This window comes from Thalassophryne amazonica, chromosome 8, assembly GCF_902500255.1.
Source record: "Thalassophryne amazonica chromosome 8, fThaAma1.1, whole genome shotgun sequence".
Classification (NCBI taxonomy): Eukaryota; Metazoa; Chordata; class Actinopteri; order Batrachoidiformes; family Batrachoididae; genus Thalassophryne; species Thalassophryne amazonica.
The window spans coordinates 57434386-57454616 of NC_047110.1; the positions used below are offsets into that span (position 1 = coordinate 57434386).

Consider the following 20231-nt stretch of genomic DNA (forward strand, 5'->3'; position numbering starts at 1 on the left):
ATCCCTCTGCACATTTCTTCCAGCAGGGGGTGACACACAGGCTCACCTGATGCACTTATCCATGAGCAGACAGGGTGCTCCCAGAGTAAAAATACATTTTTCTTGAGACATTGGAAAAGAAGCAAAAGTAGAACACGGTGTGTGTTGCTTCAGTCCGTGCTGCTGGACTTGCTTTAATAAAGTCCTACCTGCTGAACGTGTGCACGGTACTTGTGCGTTCACCAACCTGTTGGCGGCGGCGGTGGTGTGTGGGTGCTGAGCGGCCCTCAGATTTGTTGAGATTAACAGGACCTGGACTCACAATACAGCTTTGTTGTTGAAACAGATTAACACATCAAGTGACCGGAGGTGCAAAAGTCCCTCCGTCTCTCTTTCTTTCCCAGTTTGTACAACATTCCCTCTGGAGCTGCATTCACACTCCTCAGGAGCTACATCGAGTACAAAGCTTATTTTCACTTTCCGCGGTAAGTACTCACGACGTCACAGTCTCGAGTTTGTCTGTAAAATTGATCTTTTGTGACCTTTGAGATTTGTTGCTGTATACTGACACTTTTTTTTTTTAGTTTGTCATTATAGATTTGTTGGCTTTATGAAATCCTGGTTGATTGGTAACTTTGAGCTGAGACAAAATAGAGAACAGCCCCTCACTGGTTTCCTTCATGTCTGGCCGAAGTCAGCCGTCTTGGCCAGTTTGTGACAGCCATGACAGTCACCTACTCTCGCCGGGTTGCAGATGCTGGTCTTGGAACCTTCTTTCACCTGCTTCTGCGCTGGAAAGGCAGCATCTATAAACTGCTCTATAGAGAGCTGATCTTCTTTACTCTACTTTACTACTTCTTCAGTGTTATTTACAGGTATTCAAACCAAATGGGATACACTCAAGTACACAAAGTCATCAGTGCAACCGTGAAACAAATGTTGTTAAATTGACTCCAAATATTGATTTGTGTTTAAGAATAATTATTCTCAAAGTTTTTCTTGGGATACTGAAAAACATTCAGTTTTGTTTCCCCTGTATTAAGCAGGTCTTTGGACAGTCTCTCATTGCTGATTTTTGGCCCCAAATTTCATCCTGATATCAAAAGTTGTTTTTTTTAAATCATTGGCAAAATTACCTACTCTTTTATATCCATGTACATATAAATGTAACCAATTATTACTGAGTACATATGATTCCCATTATTTGTTTGTTTTTGCACACACTCCTACAAAAAACTGCAGTTCCTTGACTGGCCACTTGAGGCTGGCTCCAAAACAGAGCACAATCCCATAGGAGTCCATGTTTAAATGTCCACCTTTAAAACAGAAATAAACATGTTTGTAGCCTGGTACAAAAAATGGTTTTGGTGTCTGTCAATAGTTTCCGTCTCCGTGACAACCATACAGGGCTGAATTTTTTTTCTGTAAATTTAGGGGAGTGGTTGCTCGGAGTGTTTCCGCCTCGCATGGTGATTGTAGCTCAATCTCTGCTTTTGTTTGGAGTGTTTTATTACAAACGCCTGGAATAATCTAGCTTGCTGTGTGGTGAAATGTCCTAATGTAGCTTCTACATCACTGCTGCAATATTCATGCTGAGTAAAATTCTCGTACGATTTAATGTTGTATGCTAATGGTGTTAGCACTTTTAGCAGCTATTGGTAGCCTGATCCATTAAGCCTCATAATGCACAATTATTGAGAATCAGAGACTCATAACTTTTAATGCCCACAACAAAGCAAACAGTTAGGAGAACCATCATCCAGTCCCCCAAAATATGATTTATTAAACACCTGAACTGAGGTTAGCTGCTAGCTTAGGTGGTTGGACTTGAAGAGAGGGGCATGTTTCTGGCTTCCTTCATCACACACTGAACCACCCATGGTCCACCTCTGTATTAATGAGTTTATCGTGAATGAGCGTTGCCACCCTTGTCAGCATGGCGAATTCCCTGATATGAGCTTCATATCGGCTGTTCCTGGTCTCTATAGAAAACCAATGGGTGACCTCATGCAGGCTTTGTCCAGTATATATATATATATATATATATATATATATATATATATATATATATATATATATATATATATATATATATATATATATATATATATATATATATATACAGTCTATGGTTTTAGATCACAATTTATCCAGATGTCACTCATGTTTTAAACATGTTTGAAACTTTCCCAATTGCTCAGTGTTCCACAACACTACGTTTACTACTGATTACACCAGATTTCAGGCCCCAAGTGGGGAGCCTTTTTTTTAATTCACCAAAAATGTAGGCAATCGGCTATCAAAAATCTTATATGGCCGTAGACCAGTGACTGTTAACATGATAACTCACAAAAATCTTCTCATCGGAACTTCTAATTATTAATCACATTTACAGAAAGTAATTGCTGCAATTGTAACACTTATAGAACAAAACATTACCTATCATTTCACTCTTGATATTTTTAATTTTTGAGTCCTGGTTGTAGAGTACTAAATCACAAATTATGCTGAGCAACCAAATATGTTGTCATTCCAGTTGCACGTTTGAGTTCATGTTATGTGACTTGAAAGATCTAAGCTGTTTTCTTCATTAGGTTTGTGTTAAGTGATGATCAGAAGCGGACGTTTGAGAAGCTTTCAATATATTGTGACCATTACGCAGAGCTCATCCCTGTGTCTTTTGTGCTGGGTGAGTATGAACAAGGGATCCCATTTTCAGCATTACATAGAATGTTAGTTAAGTTAGTAAAACTCAAAAGTAGCTTTTCAGATTAAAAAAAAATAGGTTTAGTAAGTCAGGTATACGTAATTCCTGATTTTTATTTATTTATTGGGTCCCGTCCATAGACTCTCATCTGCTTCACGCTATGGAATCCTTGGATAAGCAACAACACCAAAAGGCCTGGGATCATATATAGGACTTACTTATGATTATTACTTATATGATTCTTCAGCTTATAATTTTACAGCAGCCCATAGCACTCGTCAATGTAGGGGTATTGTTTTGGGCCTTGTGTGCCCAGTGCCCACCCATGTGAATGTGAACAAAATAAGGTTTTTATTCATCAAGCTTAGTAGAAATATTTTGAGTCTGCCATAACAAAATTATTTGCTCTTGAGAAAGATCTTTTAAGTAATGGTTGCAGGTCAAAATCAGAATTTGGTCTTATTGCTTCTATAGGGATATTTATGGTGGAATGCCTAATTGGTTAAATATACACTTGTGGTTACTATTTACAGTAATACAAAGTTGTGTATCACTTTTTTTTTGGTCACATGACCTTTTGACCTTGGGAAATTTTGCAATTTCAAACTCAAGGTCATAACTGTAGCAAGCAAACTGTTTGGGTCGTGTATCAGTCAAGTACAGTCACGACCACACAGCCATGTACGTATATTGTATCACTAAATCAAAAAGATGGGGCTCAGATGTTGGACTTGCTGAGTGCCCCTTCTTGTTTTTTTGGTTGTTTTTCTTCTGTAGGATTCTACGTAACCTTGGTGGTCTCCCGTTGGTGGGGCCAGTTTGAAAACGTACCTTGGCCTGACCGCTTGGCAGCATTAGTGGGAGGTCATGTCCGAGGAGTTGACGAGGCAGCCAGGTTGACCCGGCGAACTCTCATGCGCTATGCCAATCTCTCTGGTGTGCTTATCTACCGCTCTGTCAGCACTGCTGTCTACAAGAGGTTTCCCACCATGGAGCACCTGGTGCAGGCAGGTATGGTGTGGTATAGCATAACACAAGAAAGTGCATGACATCAACGTAAGTGTCATTTAAACATTTACAGCAACAATTACAACAATAACAGGCAAAATAAAAAATATTTAAAGAAAGCAATGGAAGGATGAAAACAAAATCAATTAGGAATAAGCTTGTTCAGGAAATACAGACAATCAATAAGTAAATGTATTTGAAACTGTGAAGAAAACTATCACTTGCTTTACAAAAGTAAGATGAAAACAGAACTGACAAATGCTAAGGAAAAGACATATAGTGAGCTGTGCAAGAAGAACGGGACTTGTACAGATTGGCCAGACAAAGGAACCAAGCTGGAAAGGATGTGCAACATGTTGGTGATAAAGGATGAAAATGAAATGTGTTGTCAAGCAATGAGTGCGTTGAGAAGGTGAAGGGAATGTTTTGAGGAGCTGATGAATGAAGAAAATGAGAGGGAGAGAAGGCTGGATGATGTGGATAGAGTAAATCAGGAAGTGCAAGGGATCAGTAAGGATAAAATGTGGGCAGCTATAAAAAGGATGAAAAGTGGAAAGGCAGTTGGTCCAGATGACATTCCAGTGGAGGCATGGAAATGTTTATGAGAGATGACAGTGAAGTTTCGAACCAGATTGCTTAATAAATCTTGGAAAGTGAGAGGATGCCCGAGGAGTGTAGAAGAAGTGTAGTGGGTCCTATTTTTAAGAACAAGGTTGGTTTACTGAGTTGCAGTAATTACAGAGGCATAAAGTTGATCAACCACTGCATGAAGTTATGGGAAAGAGGAGTAGAAGCTAGGCTTAGAAAGGAGGTGAAGGTCTGTGAACAGCAATATGATTTAAGAGCAGTATAGATGCAATGTTTACTATTAGTATGCTGATGGAGAAATATAGAAAAGGCCAGAAGGAGTTGCATTGTTGTGGACTTATGCTGCGTTCACACCAGGCGCGATCAGACGGCACAAATTCGTGGGGGTTGCGTGGCGACGGACGCGCCTCCTTTGCCCGGTGTGTCGCTCTGCTTTTGCTGCGAAAATTCGCCCCGGTGCATCATCAAATAGGAGGAGCTTCCATTCCGCTCGCCGGCTCCAGGTGTCAGTCAAGTTAACATGACGGACCTTGATCACACGGAGCGAGTTGTTGTGGAAAGCTCCCAATACAGGGAGTATCATTATTTGCTGCAGGAGCTGCGTCTGGATGACTGCTGCTTTCAGCGGTCCTTCCACCTCTGCGGGACCCAGTTTGAGGACCTCCTGTCCCATTCACGAGCGCACATGTAACTCATGAAACTCCGCTGCTTGCTGAAGCTCGCTCTTCCCCCCAAAAAACTGTCATAATTATGTTTAGAAACCAGTCACCATTTGTTTTATTATACATCTGTGTAGTTAATTAATAAAATATTCTCCACAGACGATTTGTTCGCGAGCGCACGTAAGAAAAAGAAAAGGAAAACCTCCGCTCCCCCTGCTGCAGGGCTGCTGCTCGCTCCAAAAACTCTGTCATAATTGTGTTTAGAAACCAGTCACCATTTGTTTTATTATACATCTGTGTAGTTAATAGGTAAAATAATCTCCACGGACGATTCGCTCGCGCGTGCACATAAAAAACAAAGAGAAAAACTCCGCTCCCCACTGCTGTGGGGCTGCTGCTCGCTCCAAAAACTGTCATAATTGTGAAATAAAGGACAAAAGAGACATAAGTCCTGCTCACAGGCAGCTACCAGATACAGGACATGTTCACATCTTCAGTCAAACTCCAGACATCTCCACGTCACTACATATTCAGTCTCTGATTGGTCATTGCGGTGCGCTGAGAGTTCAGATTTTTCAATTTGGGGAGGAGGGCAACGGGATGTGATGCAACGCAAGATCGTGCCACGAATGCGCCAATCACTCAAATCGCTTCACTTGCGTTGCTTCATTCGCGTCCATCGCATTGCGCTGCGTGACTTGGCGCCAAAACGCATCGTTCCATAGGATTACATGGCAAGCTGTCGCTGCTGTCGCTCGCGTCGCGCCCAGTGTGAACACGGCATAAAAAAAAGCTTTTGACAAGGTAACAAGAGAAGAGTTGTCGTATTGTATGAGAAAGTCTGGAGTGGCAGAGACGTATGTGATGGTGGTGCAGGATATGTACAAGGACAGTGTGACGGGGTGAAATGAGCGGTAGGAATGAAAGATACATTCAAGGTGGAGGTGGGATTACACCAAGGCTTTGAGCCCTTTCTTGTTCACTATCCGGTTGTTAAGTGTGATGTAACGCATCATGTGCTTTTCAACTTCCGGCTCCAAACAAAAAAGGCGCGCTGTCATTAACATTGAGAACTGCACTATGATCTGATCAGGCTGCACTTAAACCGTTGCACACGGACAACAGCATTAACATCACAACATAAACTCTTTGTATATTGTGCCTAAAACTCTCCTGGATATATTAACTGGGTTTTTAGACGTTGTTGCTGTGTTTGTTTTATGTAAAAATGTCAGACGCTCAGGTTGTTTCTCCATTATTTTCAATGGGAGTTGCTGCGAGCTGTGATCGCTTCCTGTTCATGTCGTTCGGGGAGAAAGTAAAGTTTGCACTTTAACGTCCTGTTTATTGTAATAAAAATTTTTTTTATTAACAAACAGACATGTATATTTTACCTGTGAATAATAAAATATGTAAAGTAAAAGAAAAAAGTTTTATTAAGTGTTCTGACCATAGAACCAGATGAATGCGTTTAACGGAGGTGGAGGCGGAGGTTTGCGCACAATGTAAACACAAACTGAGCTTAAACTGTAAATCCTTAAAAGGATCAAACAGACGTAACTTTAATTATAAACTTGGAGGTCTTTGGACCCGAAACAGATTTATCACGTGATGCGTTACAGCAGCGCTTAACAACCGGATGGTGATGGACAGGTTGACAGACAAGATCAGACAGGAGTCTCCATGGACTATAATGTTTGCAGATGATATTGTGAGCTACAGTGAGAGTAGAGAGCAGGTTGAGACTAGCCTGTAGATGTGGAGATATGCTCTGGAAAGAAGGGGAACGAAAGTCAGCAGGAGTAAGACTTAGTATGTGTGTGAATGTGAGGGAGCGTGGTGGAATAGTGCGGTTACAAAGAGTAAAGGTAGTGAAGGTAGATGAGTTTAAATACTTAGGGGCAACTATCCAAAATAATGGAAAGTATGGAAGAGAGGTGAAGAAGAGGGATTCCAGGCAGGGTGGCATGAGTAGAGAAAGATGGCAGAATGAACATATCAGAGGAAGAGCACAGGTAGGACGGTTTGGAGACAAAGTCAATGAGGTGAGGTTGAGATGGTTTGAACATGCACAGAGAAGGGACTCAGGGTATATAATGAGAAGGTTGGTGAGGATGGAGCCACCAGGCAGGAGGAGAAGAGGAAGGCCAAGCGGGGGGGTTCTAAATGTGCTGAGGGAGGACATGCAGGTTTGGCTTGACAGAGGAAGATGCAGAGGACAAGGTGAGATTGAAACAGTTGAACTGCTGTGGTGACCCCTAACTGGAGCAATTTAAAGAAGAAGAAGAAGGTTTTATATTAAAGTACTTGGAATAAACATTAGTTAATTAGTAATAAGACCTTTATTAGTCCTTATAAAATGATAATCAATGTGATTATGTCTTAACCAGACTATAATATTAATAATACATTTATTTATAAAGCAAAACAAATGAAGAAAAAAAAATCAACAAAGTGCTGAACATAACTCCAGAACAACATTTAAACATTTAAGAACATCTAAAACCTGCTGATTTCTTTTTAACCCTGGGGACACAGAGCAAGTCCAGATCCAGCAGCTGCAGGGTACGAGGAGGCACATAAAGTTCAAGTTCAGCAAGATGGTTGGGTGTTTGACCATTTTGAGCCTTATGTATAACCACACAACCCCAGTTCCAATGAAGTTGAAGTTGGGACATTGTGTAAAATGTAAATAAAAACAGAATACAATGATTTGCAAATCCTCTTCAACCTAATTGAATACACCACAAAGGTGAGATATTTAATGTTCAAAGTGATAAACTTTGTTGTTTTTGTGCAAATATTTGCTCATTTTGAAATGGATGCCTGCATCACATTTCAAAAAAGTTGGGATGGAGAAATAAAATACTGGGAAAGTTGATGAATGTTCAAAGAACACCTAATTGGAAACAGGTGAGTGTCATGACTGGGTATAAAAGGAGCATCCGCAAAAGTCTCAGGCATTCACAAGCAAAGATGCTGTGAGGATCACCACTTGTGAACAACTGCATGACAAAAATAGTCCAACAGTTTAACAACGTTTCTCAACGTTCAATTGCAAGGAATTTAGGGATTCCATCATATAGAGTCCATAATATAATCAGAAGATTCAGAGAATCTGGAGAACTTTCTACACGTAAGCGGCAAGGCCGAAAACCAACATTGAATGCCTGTGACCTTCGATCACTCAGGCAGCGCTGCATTAAAGGATCTTACCGCGTGGGCTCAGGAACACTTCAGAAAACCATTGTCAGTTAACACAGTTCGTCACTACATCTACAAGTGCAAGTTAAAACTCTACCATGCAAAGTGAAAGCCATACATCAACAACATCCAGAAACGCCGCTGCCTTCTCTGGGCCTGACCTCATTTGAAATGGACACACGCAAAGTGGAAAAGTGTGGTGTGGTTTGATGAGTCCACATTTCAAATTGTTTTTGGAAATCATGGATGTCGTGTCCTCTGGACAAAAGAGGAAATAAAACATCCAGATTGTTGCCAGCATCTGTGATGGTATGGAGGTGTGTTAGTGCCCATGACATGGGCAACTTACAGATATGTGATGGCACCATCAATGCTGAAAGGTACATCCAGGTTGTGGAGCAACACCTGCTGCCATCCAAGAAACATCTTTTTCAGGTACATCCCTGCTTATTTCAGCAAGACAATGCCAAGCCACATTCTGCATGTGTTACAACAGTGTGGCTTCGTAGTAAAAGAGTGCAGGTACTAGACTGGTCTGCTTGCAGTCCAGACCTGTCGCCCATTGAAAATGTGTGGCGTATTATGGAGCGCAAAATACAACAACAGAGACCCCCGACTGTTGAACAACTGAAGTCGTACATCAAGCAAGAATGGGAAAGAATTCCACCTACAAAGCTTCAACAATTAGTATCCTCAGTTCCCAAACACTTATTGAGTGTTGTTAGAAGGAAAGGTGATGTAACACAGTGGTAAACATACCACTGTCCCAGCTTTTTTGAAATGTGTTGCAGGCATCCATTTCAAAATGAGCAAATATTTGCACAAAAACAATAATGTTTATCAGTTTGAACATTAAATATCTTGTCTGTATTCAGTTGAATATAGGTTGAAGAGGATTTGCAAATCATTGTATTCTGTTTTTATTTACACTTTACGCAAGATCCCAACTTAATTTTATATATATATATATATATATATATATATATATATATATATATATATATATATATATATATATATATATATATATATATATATATATATATATATATATATAAAGAACATTAATAAAACCCTTATGAGTTTCTTAATATTGTTTGTAAAAGAATAAGAAATTTTATTACGTTTGTTGATAATTCTCAGTTATCCAGATAAGAGATATCAAAGTTTAGTTTATAGCAGCTGGATTGTTGTTGTTCTTCAAGACATTTTGCCTATCATTGCAGTTTTAAAAAATATATTTATGGATGTAGTAAGGCAAAATCCAAAATGAAATATGTTATTAGGTTGGCTGCCTTGGATTGAGCTGGTAGCACATTGGTCTTGTCAATTTCAATTCACTTTATTCATCTTATATAGTGCCAAATCACAACACCGCTGTCTCAAGGCGCTTCACACAAAACAATTCAGAAAACAAAATAAAATGAATTAAAATATTAAGAAAGCACAGGAAAAGAGTAAAAAAAAGTAAAAGCATAATAACATAATATGCCAGTATGCTAGCTATATGAAAGGGAAAATAAGTAAGTCTAAAGTCTGGACTTGGAAGTCTCCACAGAATCTGACTGTTTTATTGATGCAGGGAGATCATTCCACAGAACAGGGGCACAATAAGAGAAAGCTCTGTGAGCGAGAAGTCTGTTGTTCAAACCCCACCAGAACTATAAAGATATGTCAATTTCAATTTTCAATTTATTTTCATTTATATAGCACCAAATCACAACAAGGTTGCCTCAAGGCACGTAACACAAGTAAGGTCTAAACTTACCAACCCCCCAGAGCAACCACACAGGCAACTGAAAAACTCCCTCTGGTGATCTGAGGAAGAAACCTGAAGCAGACCAGACTCAGAGTGGTGACCAGCTGCTTGGGCCATGCTACAGACATAAATTACAGAACAATTCACAAAACGAATATACAGGAAATTTTGCTGGTGCACAGGATGGGAGGGTTGCAGAAGAAGACACCATCCCCATCTCTGGATGGAGCCGCACCTGAAACACAGAGAGAAAACAGAATCAGGCATCAGAAAAAAGAACAAATACAGTATAATTTATGAGCATTAAGCAACAAGAACAACAGAAGAAATACTAAAGTGATTCTCGGCCACTAGCCCTAAGCTTCACTAAAAGACCCAGACTTTAGATAAAGTTGAGGCTGCGGACCACTCTCTTTACTAATAAATGAATTTAAAGGGGTAAAAAGCATAGTAACATACTATGCCAGTATGCTAGCCATACGAAAGGAAAAATAAGCGCATCTTAAGTCTTGACTTGAAAGTCTCTACAGAATCTGACTGTTTTATTGATGCAGGGAGATCATTCCACAGAACGGGGCACGATAAGAGAAAGCTCTGTGACTCAAAGACTTTTTATTCACCCTCGGGACACAAAGTAGTCCTTCACCCCGAGAACGCAGAGCCCGGGCCGGTACGTAGGGTTTAATTAGGTCAGCTAAGTAGGGAGGTGGTAGTCCGTGAATAATTTTATGGGTTAGTAGCAGAACCTTAAAATCTGATCTCACAGGGACAGGAAGCCAGTGAAGAGATGCCAAAATTGGTGTAATGTGGTCAAACTTTCTGCTTCGTGTCAAAAGTCTGGCGGCAGTATTTTGAACCAATTGGAGACCCTTAATGCTGGACTGCAGTAAACCAAAAAATAGAACACTGCAGTAGTCCAGTCTAGAAAAGATAAATTCATGAATCAGGGTCTCAGCATCAGCCATAGACAGGATGGGACGAATCTTTGCTATATTTCGCAGGTGGAAGAAAGCAGTCCTTGTTATATCTCTAATGTGGAGGTCAAAGGACAACATAGGATCAAAAATTACCCCAAGGTTCCTCACTTTGTCAGTGTGATGTATGACACACACAAGCCTTGGCTAAGCGTTAGCTGGTCAAATTGATGTCGATGTCTCACTGGACCAAGAACCATCATTTCAGTCTTATCAGAGTTGAAAAGTAGGAAGTTGCTAGACATCCAGCTTCTCACTGATGCAAGGCAATCTTTTAAGGATTCTATGTGGATGAGATTACCAGCAGTTATCAGCATGTACAACTACTGAGTATCATCAGCATAGCATTGAAAGGTAACCCCAAAACGCTGCAATATGCACCCAAGGGGTGCTATATAAAGGGAGAAAAGCAGGGGCACTAAACTGGACCCTCGTGGAACCCAAATTTCATGTCACTAAGGTTAGAGATAGTGTTATTGTACAAAACACAGTGAGAATGACTGGTCAAGTATGATGTCAACCATGCAAGGGGATTCCCAGTAATCCTAAAATGATTCTCCAACCTATCGAGTAGAAAATGATAATCCACAGTATCAAATGCAGCACTAAGATGTAACAGCACCAGAACCATAGTGGTGTCCGAATCCATCGCAAGCAGAAGATCATTCATCACTTTAGTGAGTGCTTTCTCTGGGGAATGATATTTTCTAAAAGCAGACTGCAGTGGCTTCAAAGAGATTATTCTCAGTAAAATAGTCCACAAGCTGCTGTGAAACCACCTTTCCCAGAATTTTAGAGCAAAATGATAGATTTGATATCGACCTATAGTTTTTCAGTATACTAGGGTCAAGATTAGATTTCTTAAGTAATGTTTAGTCACTGCAGATTTGAAACATTTAGGAACAGATCCAGAAGTTAATGAGAGATTAATTATTTCTAGCACAGTTGGCCCAAGAGTGGGCCACAGATCCTTAAACAGTTTTGTTGGTATAGGATCAAATAAGCAGGTTGTGCTTTTTGTAGCTGTTATGACTTTTGTCAGCACACCTAGTGAGATACTATCAAATTTTGTAAATCTAGATAATATCTCAGTAATGGCACCCGCCTCAATAGCAGGGTGTAGTGTGTTACCTAATGTCTTCTATTTTCTTCTTGAAGTAATCCAAGAAATCTTGTGCTGCAAAAGGACATTGAACTACAGGCGGTTGTCCATGTATAAGTGTTGCCACCGTGTCAAACAAGAACTTTGAGTTATGCTTGTTTTTGTTGATCAAATCAGAGTAATAGGTCCACTTTGTCACCAGTAGTGCATGCTTATAGTCTAAGATAGCATCACGCCACACGAGTTGGAATACTTCTAATTTTGAACTACGCCATTTCCATTCTAGACCTTTAGCTGATGCTTGAGGGCACTCAAGTAATCATTGAATCAAGGTGACTGTGTCAGACCGGAGAATTTTGTTTCTCATGGTTTGAGAGTCCTTCTGGTGCCTTTTGAAAAACTCCAGACAGGCTGCCATGTGCCTTTTACTAAGCAGTGGCTTTGGTCTGGCCACTCTACCAAACAGGTCTGATTGGTGGATTGCTGCAGAGCTGGTTATCCTTCTGGAAGGTTCTCCTCTCTCTACAGAGGAATGCTGGAGTTCTGGCAGAGTGACCATTGGGTTCTTGGTCACCTCTCTGACTAAGGCCCTTCTCCCCTAATCGTTCAGACGGGCAGCCAGCTCAAGGAAGAGTCCTGGAGGATCTGGACTGCTTCCATTTACGAATGATGGAGCCCACTGTGCTCACTGGGACCGTCAAAGCAGCAGAAATGTTTCTGTACCCTTTCCCAGATTTGTACCTCAAGACAATCCTGTCTGCGAGGTCTACAAACAATTCCTTTGACTTCGTGTTCGGTTTGTGCTCTGACACGTACTGTCAATTGTGGGACCTTATATCTAGACAGGTATGTGCCTTTCCAAATCATGTCCAGTCAAATGGATTTACCTCACATGGTCTCCAATTAAGCTGCAGAAGCATCTCAAGGATGATTAATGCAAACAGGATTCACCTGAGCTCAATTTTGACCTTCATGGCAAAGGATGTGAATACTTACTATGTACATGTGATTTCTTAGTTTTTTATTTTTAATAAATTTGCAAAAATCTAAAAAAAAAACAAAAAAAAAAAAAAACTTTTTTCATGTCATTGTCATTATGGGTTATTGTGTGTACAATTTTGGGGAAAAAAATGCATTTCATCCATTTTGTAATAAGGCTGGTACATAACCAAATGTGGAAAAAGTAAAGTGCTGTAAATACTTTCTAGATGTTGTATCTGTGCTGTTTGTCGATACCAGGTTTGATGACATCAGAGGAACTGAGGCACCTGGAGGACCTTCCCTCCCCTCATAACAAGTTCTGGGTTCCATGCATGTGGTTCGTCAGTCTGGCTTTGAGAGCTCGGACTGAGGGCCGCATCAACAACGACGTAGCACTCACAGCCATTCTCACGGTATGTTTTCAACATGTGGGAGTACGAAAAATCAGAGAACATTTCAGATGAGATATTTTAAGTTCATTTTTCATGCCCTTCTTTTCTGTCTGGTCAGGAGCTCAACAACTTGCGGGCAAAATGTATGAAGCTGTACGGTTATGACTGGATCAGCCTGCCACTCGTCTATACACAGGTTTTGTTGATATGCTGTGCTATGGCTGTGAGAGACACAGAGGCAGGAGAACTAATGAGCGTATTGTTTTTGTTTTGTGATGTGCCTGATTTTCTACCCTTCTGAAAGAGGCACGCCAGGCTCCACAAGTGACATTGTTAATTTTCACCCAGTGGAGGTGTCATTTTCACAGCCAAATGTGCTTGTGCTCATGGGTGTGGTTTCTTAAAAAGGAGGTGTGGTCAAATGCAAAAGTGGCTAATTCCTGTCATCCATCACAAGAAAGTGTTTGCATGAAAATTCAGTAAGGTATATCTTATATATTATATTACAATTCTAAGGTGGAACTATCCTAGTATACTAAGGTATATTTAAATATCTAAAAAGGAACAGTAAAATAGAAGAGTAGAAAAAAGTAGAGTAGAGCCACTTAGGTGCCTGGTCTTGAGAACCAGGGATCGTAAGTTTTGATTTCTTTTAGATGGCATGTTCAGCCACCTAAAAGAACATCTAAAGTCTAGTGCAGAGACTTTGTGGTATTTTAAGAGCACAACACTCAGACTCGCGTTACATAAGTGGGTTCCCCACACATTTACACTCAGTGCACAGCAAATAGCATATAATAGGAACATGAAAGTGCTTTCAACACAAAGTAATTAGTATGAAATAAAAATGATTAATAAAATTTGATGCATGGTGGTAACAGGTGTTCAAGAGTTTCAGCGTTTGTTCAACTGTCACAGCAGTGACAGGTCTTTGTTGCCATGCATGTGCATGCCCTCTGTCAGTGCAGATCCATTTCTTCACCGAAAATCATCTCCACACCTTTCCATTTGCAATTTAATACCACAGCACTGTGCAGTGGTACACTGATTGGTTGATGCCTGCAGAATGCCCACAGCACACCCTTGAATAACTGAGACAATTAATCCAGCTTCTTTGTACCCTGCATTCAGGTCTGCACTCAGAAAATACACCCTGGAGACAGACCCAAGATGGATTTGCATTTTGCAATTTGTACAATGTACTATCAAATGTCAAGTTACCTCCCCTATCTGGATTCACCCTATAGTCCAGGAGCCAGTCATCAATTTTGACCTGATTGGTACCAGTGAAGGTGACCAAACAACACTTAGAATCCAGCCTCAGTGTACCATGGCCTACACAAAAATGTATGATAACCATCAGAGAGTGGTAGCTGTAGCCAGGTAGGGGTCAATGAAGAATTAAACAGAGGTCAAAATGTAAAAATGCTCCAGTCATGTTGAAAACTATATCACATTATTTGACTGATCATAACAATTATAAAAAGGTATAGTTTGGACTATCTGTGACTGAATGTTCTGGGATTATGGGGTAAGAACAGCAGAAATGGTGACAAGGGTCAGTTTGAAATAAAAGGATTAATAAATGGAATAGTTCTGACTGTGTTGAATCTTTGGTCTCCAAAGTAAAGGTCAAAAACGGTCAACGTCCATTGAATTCAAAGACAGGTGGTATATGTTACCCTGTAGCATGATAACTAAGCATGACAGATAGTGCAACCTTTTCCTTATTAGAACCCTATCAACCCAAACAATAATTTGCATAATTTTTAACTGAAATTTGAACAACTTTAACTTTTGACCCCTGTACAAAATCAAATTGACCTTTGTCACCATTTTTGCTGTTTTAACCCCATAACTCCAGAACATTCAGTCACAGATAGTCCAAACTATACCTTTTTGGAATTGTTATGATCAGACAAATAATGTGATATAGTTTTCAACATGATAGGAGCATTTTTACATTTTGATGTGTAATTCTTCATTGGCCCCTAGCTGGCTACAGCTACCACCCTGTGATGGTTCTCATACATTTTTGTGTAAGCCATGGTACACTGAGGCTGGATTCTAAGTGTCGTTTGGTCACCTTCACTGGTACCGCAAACCTGCTTGGCTCATGGACTACCACCGCATATAGAAAAAGATTTAACCCAGAATGCATAAACATCCTTTAAAAAAGCAGATAAATTCACTTCCAGGAGCATTAATATCAATACAGTGACACATTTCGCTTAGCAGTGCCTGGTTAATGTGCTTTATTTTGTAATTATTTTTAGTGTTTGTTTACTGTTAGGGCCCTGTCCACAGAGTTTGGCCATATCAGCAAAAGTTGTGTATTATGTCAGTGTTTTGTCCACACAGAACCGATGTTTTCGGAGCCCGATGTCACTACTTTTTGCAAATCTCAAAACACCGGTGTCACTGACTGGACGGTCCCCCCTTCAGATCAGTCTCCCTGCCTTCACTGTGCATGCGTCATTTCGGAGCGTAGCAGCGATTAACAGATTATCACCTTGTTTCTGCTTAAAACTGACTTTAGAATGATTTAAGAGGTTTTATTTTGTCATCTCATGGTTAATAATCACATTATTCCCTACGATCAGTTTGGATGTAGAGAGTCTGACTCAGAGAGTCAGTCTCAGATGCGCTGGTGTCATGCTCTGATCGGTCCCCCATTATGAAATAATGCTGAATTTATGTGGAAATGATTGCGTACAAAAGCTTCAGAGATCTGTCACTGAGATAGATGATGACTGGAGTGCAGTTTTAAGTAGAAGTGAGGCCATAATTGGTGAATCACTGCTGACACCCCAAAATGACACATGCGCAGTGAAGGCAGGGGGACTAATCTGTAGGGGAGACCGTTCAGGCTGCGACACCGGCTTTGCATTTTTGTCATAGAGGTTTTTGTGTGTACAGCCAATACACAACTTTTGTGAAACGTTGATGTCAATTTCTTCTTCTGTGTTTTTATACAGCACAGAAGGTTTATGTGCATGCTCCACATCTCTGTTTTTTGTGGAAGCATTATAGTGCCACATACAGGCCTGGAATATATACTTGTGTTTCAGGATGTGCATTTATTAGTACTTTGTTTGTGCTTTCTGAATACACCACGAGTTCCAAAGGAGCCAGAACCAGAAATACATTTGTCTGCAAACCTTGGAAAATTTAGGCAACAACAAATAGGGCACCCCCTATAGTGGTACTTATAAGTACCTATACACAGTAGGAAGAACTGCTGCTTGTTCTGTAAGACACACTGACTGAGTCTGTCTGTTCATTGCTTGTTCAACAATTTAGGTGGTCCTCTTATGCCCTCCCTTGAGAAAGGGGGCATGGCAAGCGATAACTTCTTTCTTTCTAAAGAAATAGCTGCAGAAACAGGATTATTCTGTAAAAACTGAAAGCATTTTCTTCTTTTTTATGTCATTTTAGTGTGAGCAGGTACTTTAAAGTTACAAATCTTTAAAGTGGTACACAGTATAACATGACCCCTTTAAACAGGCCTCTCTGCCACGGTCATCATGGACTTGAAATTTTAGCAAAATGAGAATTTTTACTTGGTTGTGCAAAATCAGTTAAAACCAATTGACATGTTTACAAGACTTTGTATATTTTTCACAGAAGCAGATGTGAGATACTACCAAACATAATATCTTTAAATAGGTTGTGACAGTGGCGGTCTACAGCTTTTTCTTGGCTTGTCTGATCGGTCGTCAGTTCTTGGATCCAGCTCAAGGTTACCCCGGTCATGATATGGATTTCTGTCTACCTGTGTTCACCCTGCTGCAGTTTTTCTTCTACGTTGGCTGGCTGAAGGTGAAGCACAGCAGACGGAGTAATATTCAGTGTACCACTTGATAATCGCCAAGAGGTTTTATTTATTCACCTATTTGTTTATCATTTCAGGTGGCTGAACAACTCATAAATCCCTTTGGTGAAGATGATGACGACTTTGAAACTAACTGGCTAGTTGATCGCAATTTACAGGTCTGGATCCAAAGCAAACTACTTGTCTTTGCTTCCCGTATAAACAGGGACCATGTCAGACTATGTGCTGTGGTTTTTATCCTCTCCTAGGTGTCTCTGTTGAGTGTGGATGAGATGTATGACAGCCTGCCGCTGGTTGAGAGGGACACGTACTGGAATGAGTCTGAGCCTCAACCGCCTTATACTGCTGCCAGTGCGGAACACCGCAAACCCTCTTTCATGGGATCGGCACTGGACATCAGGTTAAATAACATTTAAATTTTTCCAGTAGGCAGTTCTTTAACTGTGCCACTTATCTAACATCTACATGCTCTAAACTAGTGTTCCTAAGGAGGAGATGGAATTTCAGACCAATCTGGAGCAGATCAACGAGCATGAGGAGGCCAGCTACTCCACCCCGCTGCTTGGAGGGTTGGGTCGCCTCCTTGGTGTCCAGTCACCCAACTTTCCTCGCTCCTCCCGAGTTTCTCTACTGCGCCGCCGCCCTGGAGCTCCACTAAGTCGCTTCCCCCTCTTTTTGCATCCAGAGGCACCTTCAACCACGGGTCACCCCCGACACCCCATCAACCCAGAGCGAGACTCAGACTATGCCTTCTCCTCTATGCCCTTGTATGACAGACCTGGTTTCTACAGCTGCCCACAAACACCAATCCACTGCGTACCACCTGTGCTGCCCCGCCCTCGGCCTTCCCGGCGAACTCAGAATGAGTGGGATCGCAGCAGCAGCTCCCTGGCACCTCCAATGGCAGCTTCACAGTTCATACAGCCCGACACCCCCAGTCAGATTCCCCAACCACCATCGTCTGCTTTCCCGTGGCTGGGTGAGAACGGTGAAGTGCCGAGTACATCTGCCTTCTCCTTCCCTGACCCTCCACCGGAGCTCTGCCCAATATCCAAACTTAGACCTGGACATGGCCTGCTGTCTCGCCGTCCTCCACCTCCTCACCTCACTCTGGAACCTCTGCCATCAGACGACAGTCAGCCTGGACCCCAAAGTGCTCGAGTGGCAGCAGCTGGAGGGGAAAGGGTGTTTTCATTCAGCCCTCCATCTCGTAAAGCGTTAGCAAATCCAAGTAATCCCAACAATAGCTCCAGCAGTATTAATGCCATAGGCATGAACAGCACCGCAACAGGAAGTCTTTGTAACAGTGCAAGTCACAGTAATTTTAGTAACCATGGGAACTTCAGCACAAACATGAAGGCAAGCGACAGCAGCACCGACAGTGGCTTGAGCAATACCATGAACATAGTGTCCAGATCAACCCCATTACAGCAAGAAGTCAATCACCAGAACTCACCCAATGATTCTGGAATCTCATTGGTTGAGGGGGATCTCCTAGGGGTTCTGGTGGATGGTGTGGTGAGCAACACCATTGCTGGAAGGGAGCAGGACTCAGAAAAGGTGTGACATATAATTTTAGGCCACAAAGGATTTCACAATGTCAAGGTACTGAGGTATATTTTTGTCAGCCTGAGACAAATTATCTGCTGCAAATTGACCTTTTCTTCCTGTTAAATGCTGACAGAGCAGTTAACATGCCCTCATTGGCCACTTCATTATATACTCCTGTTCAACTACTCATTTCAGAAACACAATGGATTTTGGTAAACAGTGTCCTCAGTGGTCAAGAGATGGTCAAAAAATGTCTTGTTGATAGTAGAGATCAGAGAAGAATGGTCAGATATGTTTGAGCTGACACAAACTACCCCCCCCCCCCCCCCCACACACACACACACACAACACACCAGTTGTATATCTTTTGTGATGAAATACCCTGAATAACATATTGAACATATGATGCAATTTAAAAATAAACAACAATAAACAAAGTCCAATTATCTCCCTTTGAAGACACCACACCAGAGATCGTTAACCTTCTGCACGTTTTCTGTAGTGTACTACCATTGTGTGATGTTTCGGCAGACTTGTCTGTATGAAGTCAATATCATAGAGTATGATACATTAATTAAACACACTCATCTCTCCTCAACTACGGACCAGAATCATTTTCCTTTCTACACTTCAACTACATATGGTGTGCTAAGACGTTTTATTGAACTCCATGAAATAGTTTTGGAGAAGGTGCACTTATAAGACTCGTGGACAGATGGACAACTCCTACATTCACCCCCCCAACCACTACCACTACCATCCCAGATTTTTATCTGCCAAAGTCATCAGAAGACTGAATGCACAACGTCTCAAACATTGAAGATGAGCTACAGCAGCAGAAGACCACACCGGGAAGCACTCCTGTCAGCTATAAGTAGGAGGTTACATGGACACAGGCTCACCAAAACTGGACAATAGAAGATTGGAAAAATGTTGCCTGTAAGATGTGTATAGATGTCTGCTGTAACAATGAAAGAACAGGGTCACAACTAGATTTAAACTACATGAAAGCATGGATCTGCCCGACCTTGTATCATTAATTCAGGGTGGTGGTTGTGCTATGGTGCAGCAGCTGAATGATGCCATTATTCCATTTGTGTGGGGGATGTTTTCAAGCACCTTGTGGAATCTATGCCATGAAGAATTAAGGCAGTTCTTAAGGGAAAAGGAGGCCCAACCTTATGAAATGGACACTGAGCATATATGTGAAGCAACAAAGGCTGAAAGGTTCTTTCAGTCTGAGTGTGCAAACGCAGTGCGCATCGCTCTAAAACCCATTATTTTCAATGAGAAGTGTCTCGCAAATGCCATGTCGTGACGCACAAAAACTGAGCTTGTGAAACACTGCCGAGAGTGTGCACCACGGCGGTCAAAGTTCAGCTCAATCCAACTTTCACCACTGCATGCTGTGACGTGGCTTTACGTGTCCAATAGAAACAAGGCATCAGGCTAAAACACGGAAATGGACAGAATGCAGAAATATGTGTCA

At 41.2% G+C, this 20231-nt stretch overlaps 1 protein-coding gene across 1 annotated transcript; it reads left to right on the plus strand.

Annotated features, from left to right (window-relative positions):
* The first annotated feature begins 261 nt into the window (after positions 1-261).
* On the plus strand, positions 262-19028 carry best1 (bestrophin 1). The gene is made up of 11 exons (XM_034176339.1): positions 262-464; positions 577-854; positions 2574-2668; positions 3464-3697; positions 13223-13377; positions 13475-13552; positions 17026-17178; positions 17269-17349; positions 17440-17591; positions 17671-18954; positions 19011-19028. Exons 2-10 carry the CDS (start codon positions 703-705, stop codon positions 18755-18757), a joined length of 2187 nt encoding a protein of 728 aa, XP_034032230.1. The 5' UTR covers positions 262-464; positions 577-702; the 3' UTR covers positions 18758-18954; positions 19011-19028.
* The last annotated feature ends 1203 nt before the right edge of the window (positions 19029-20231 follow it).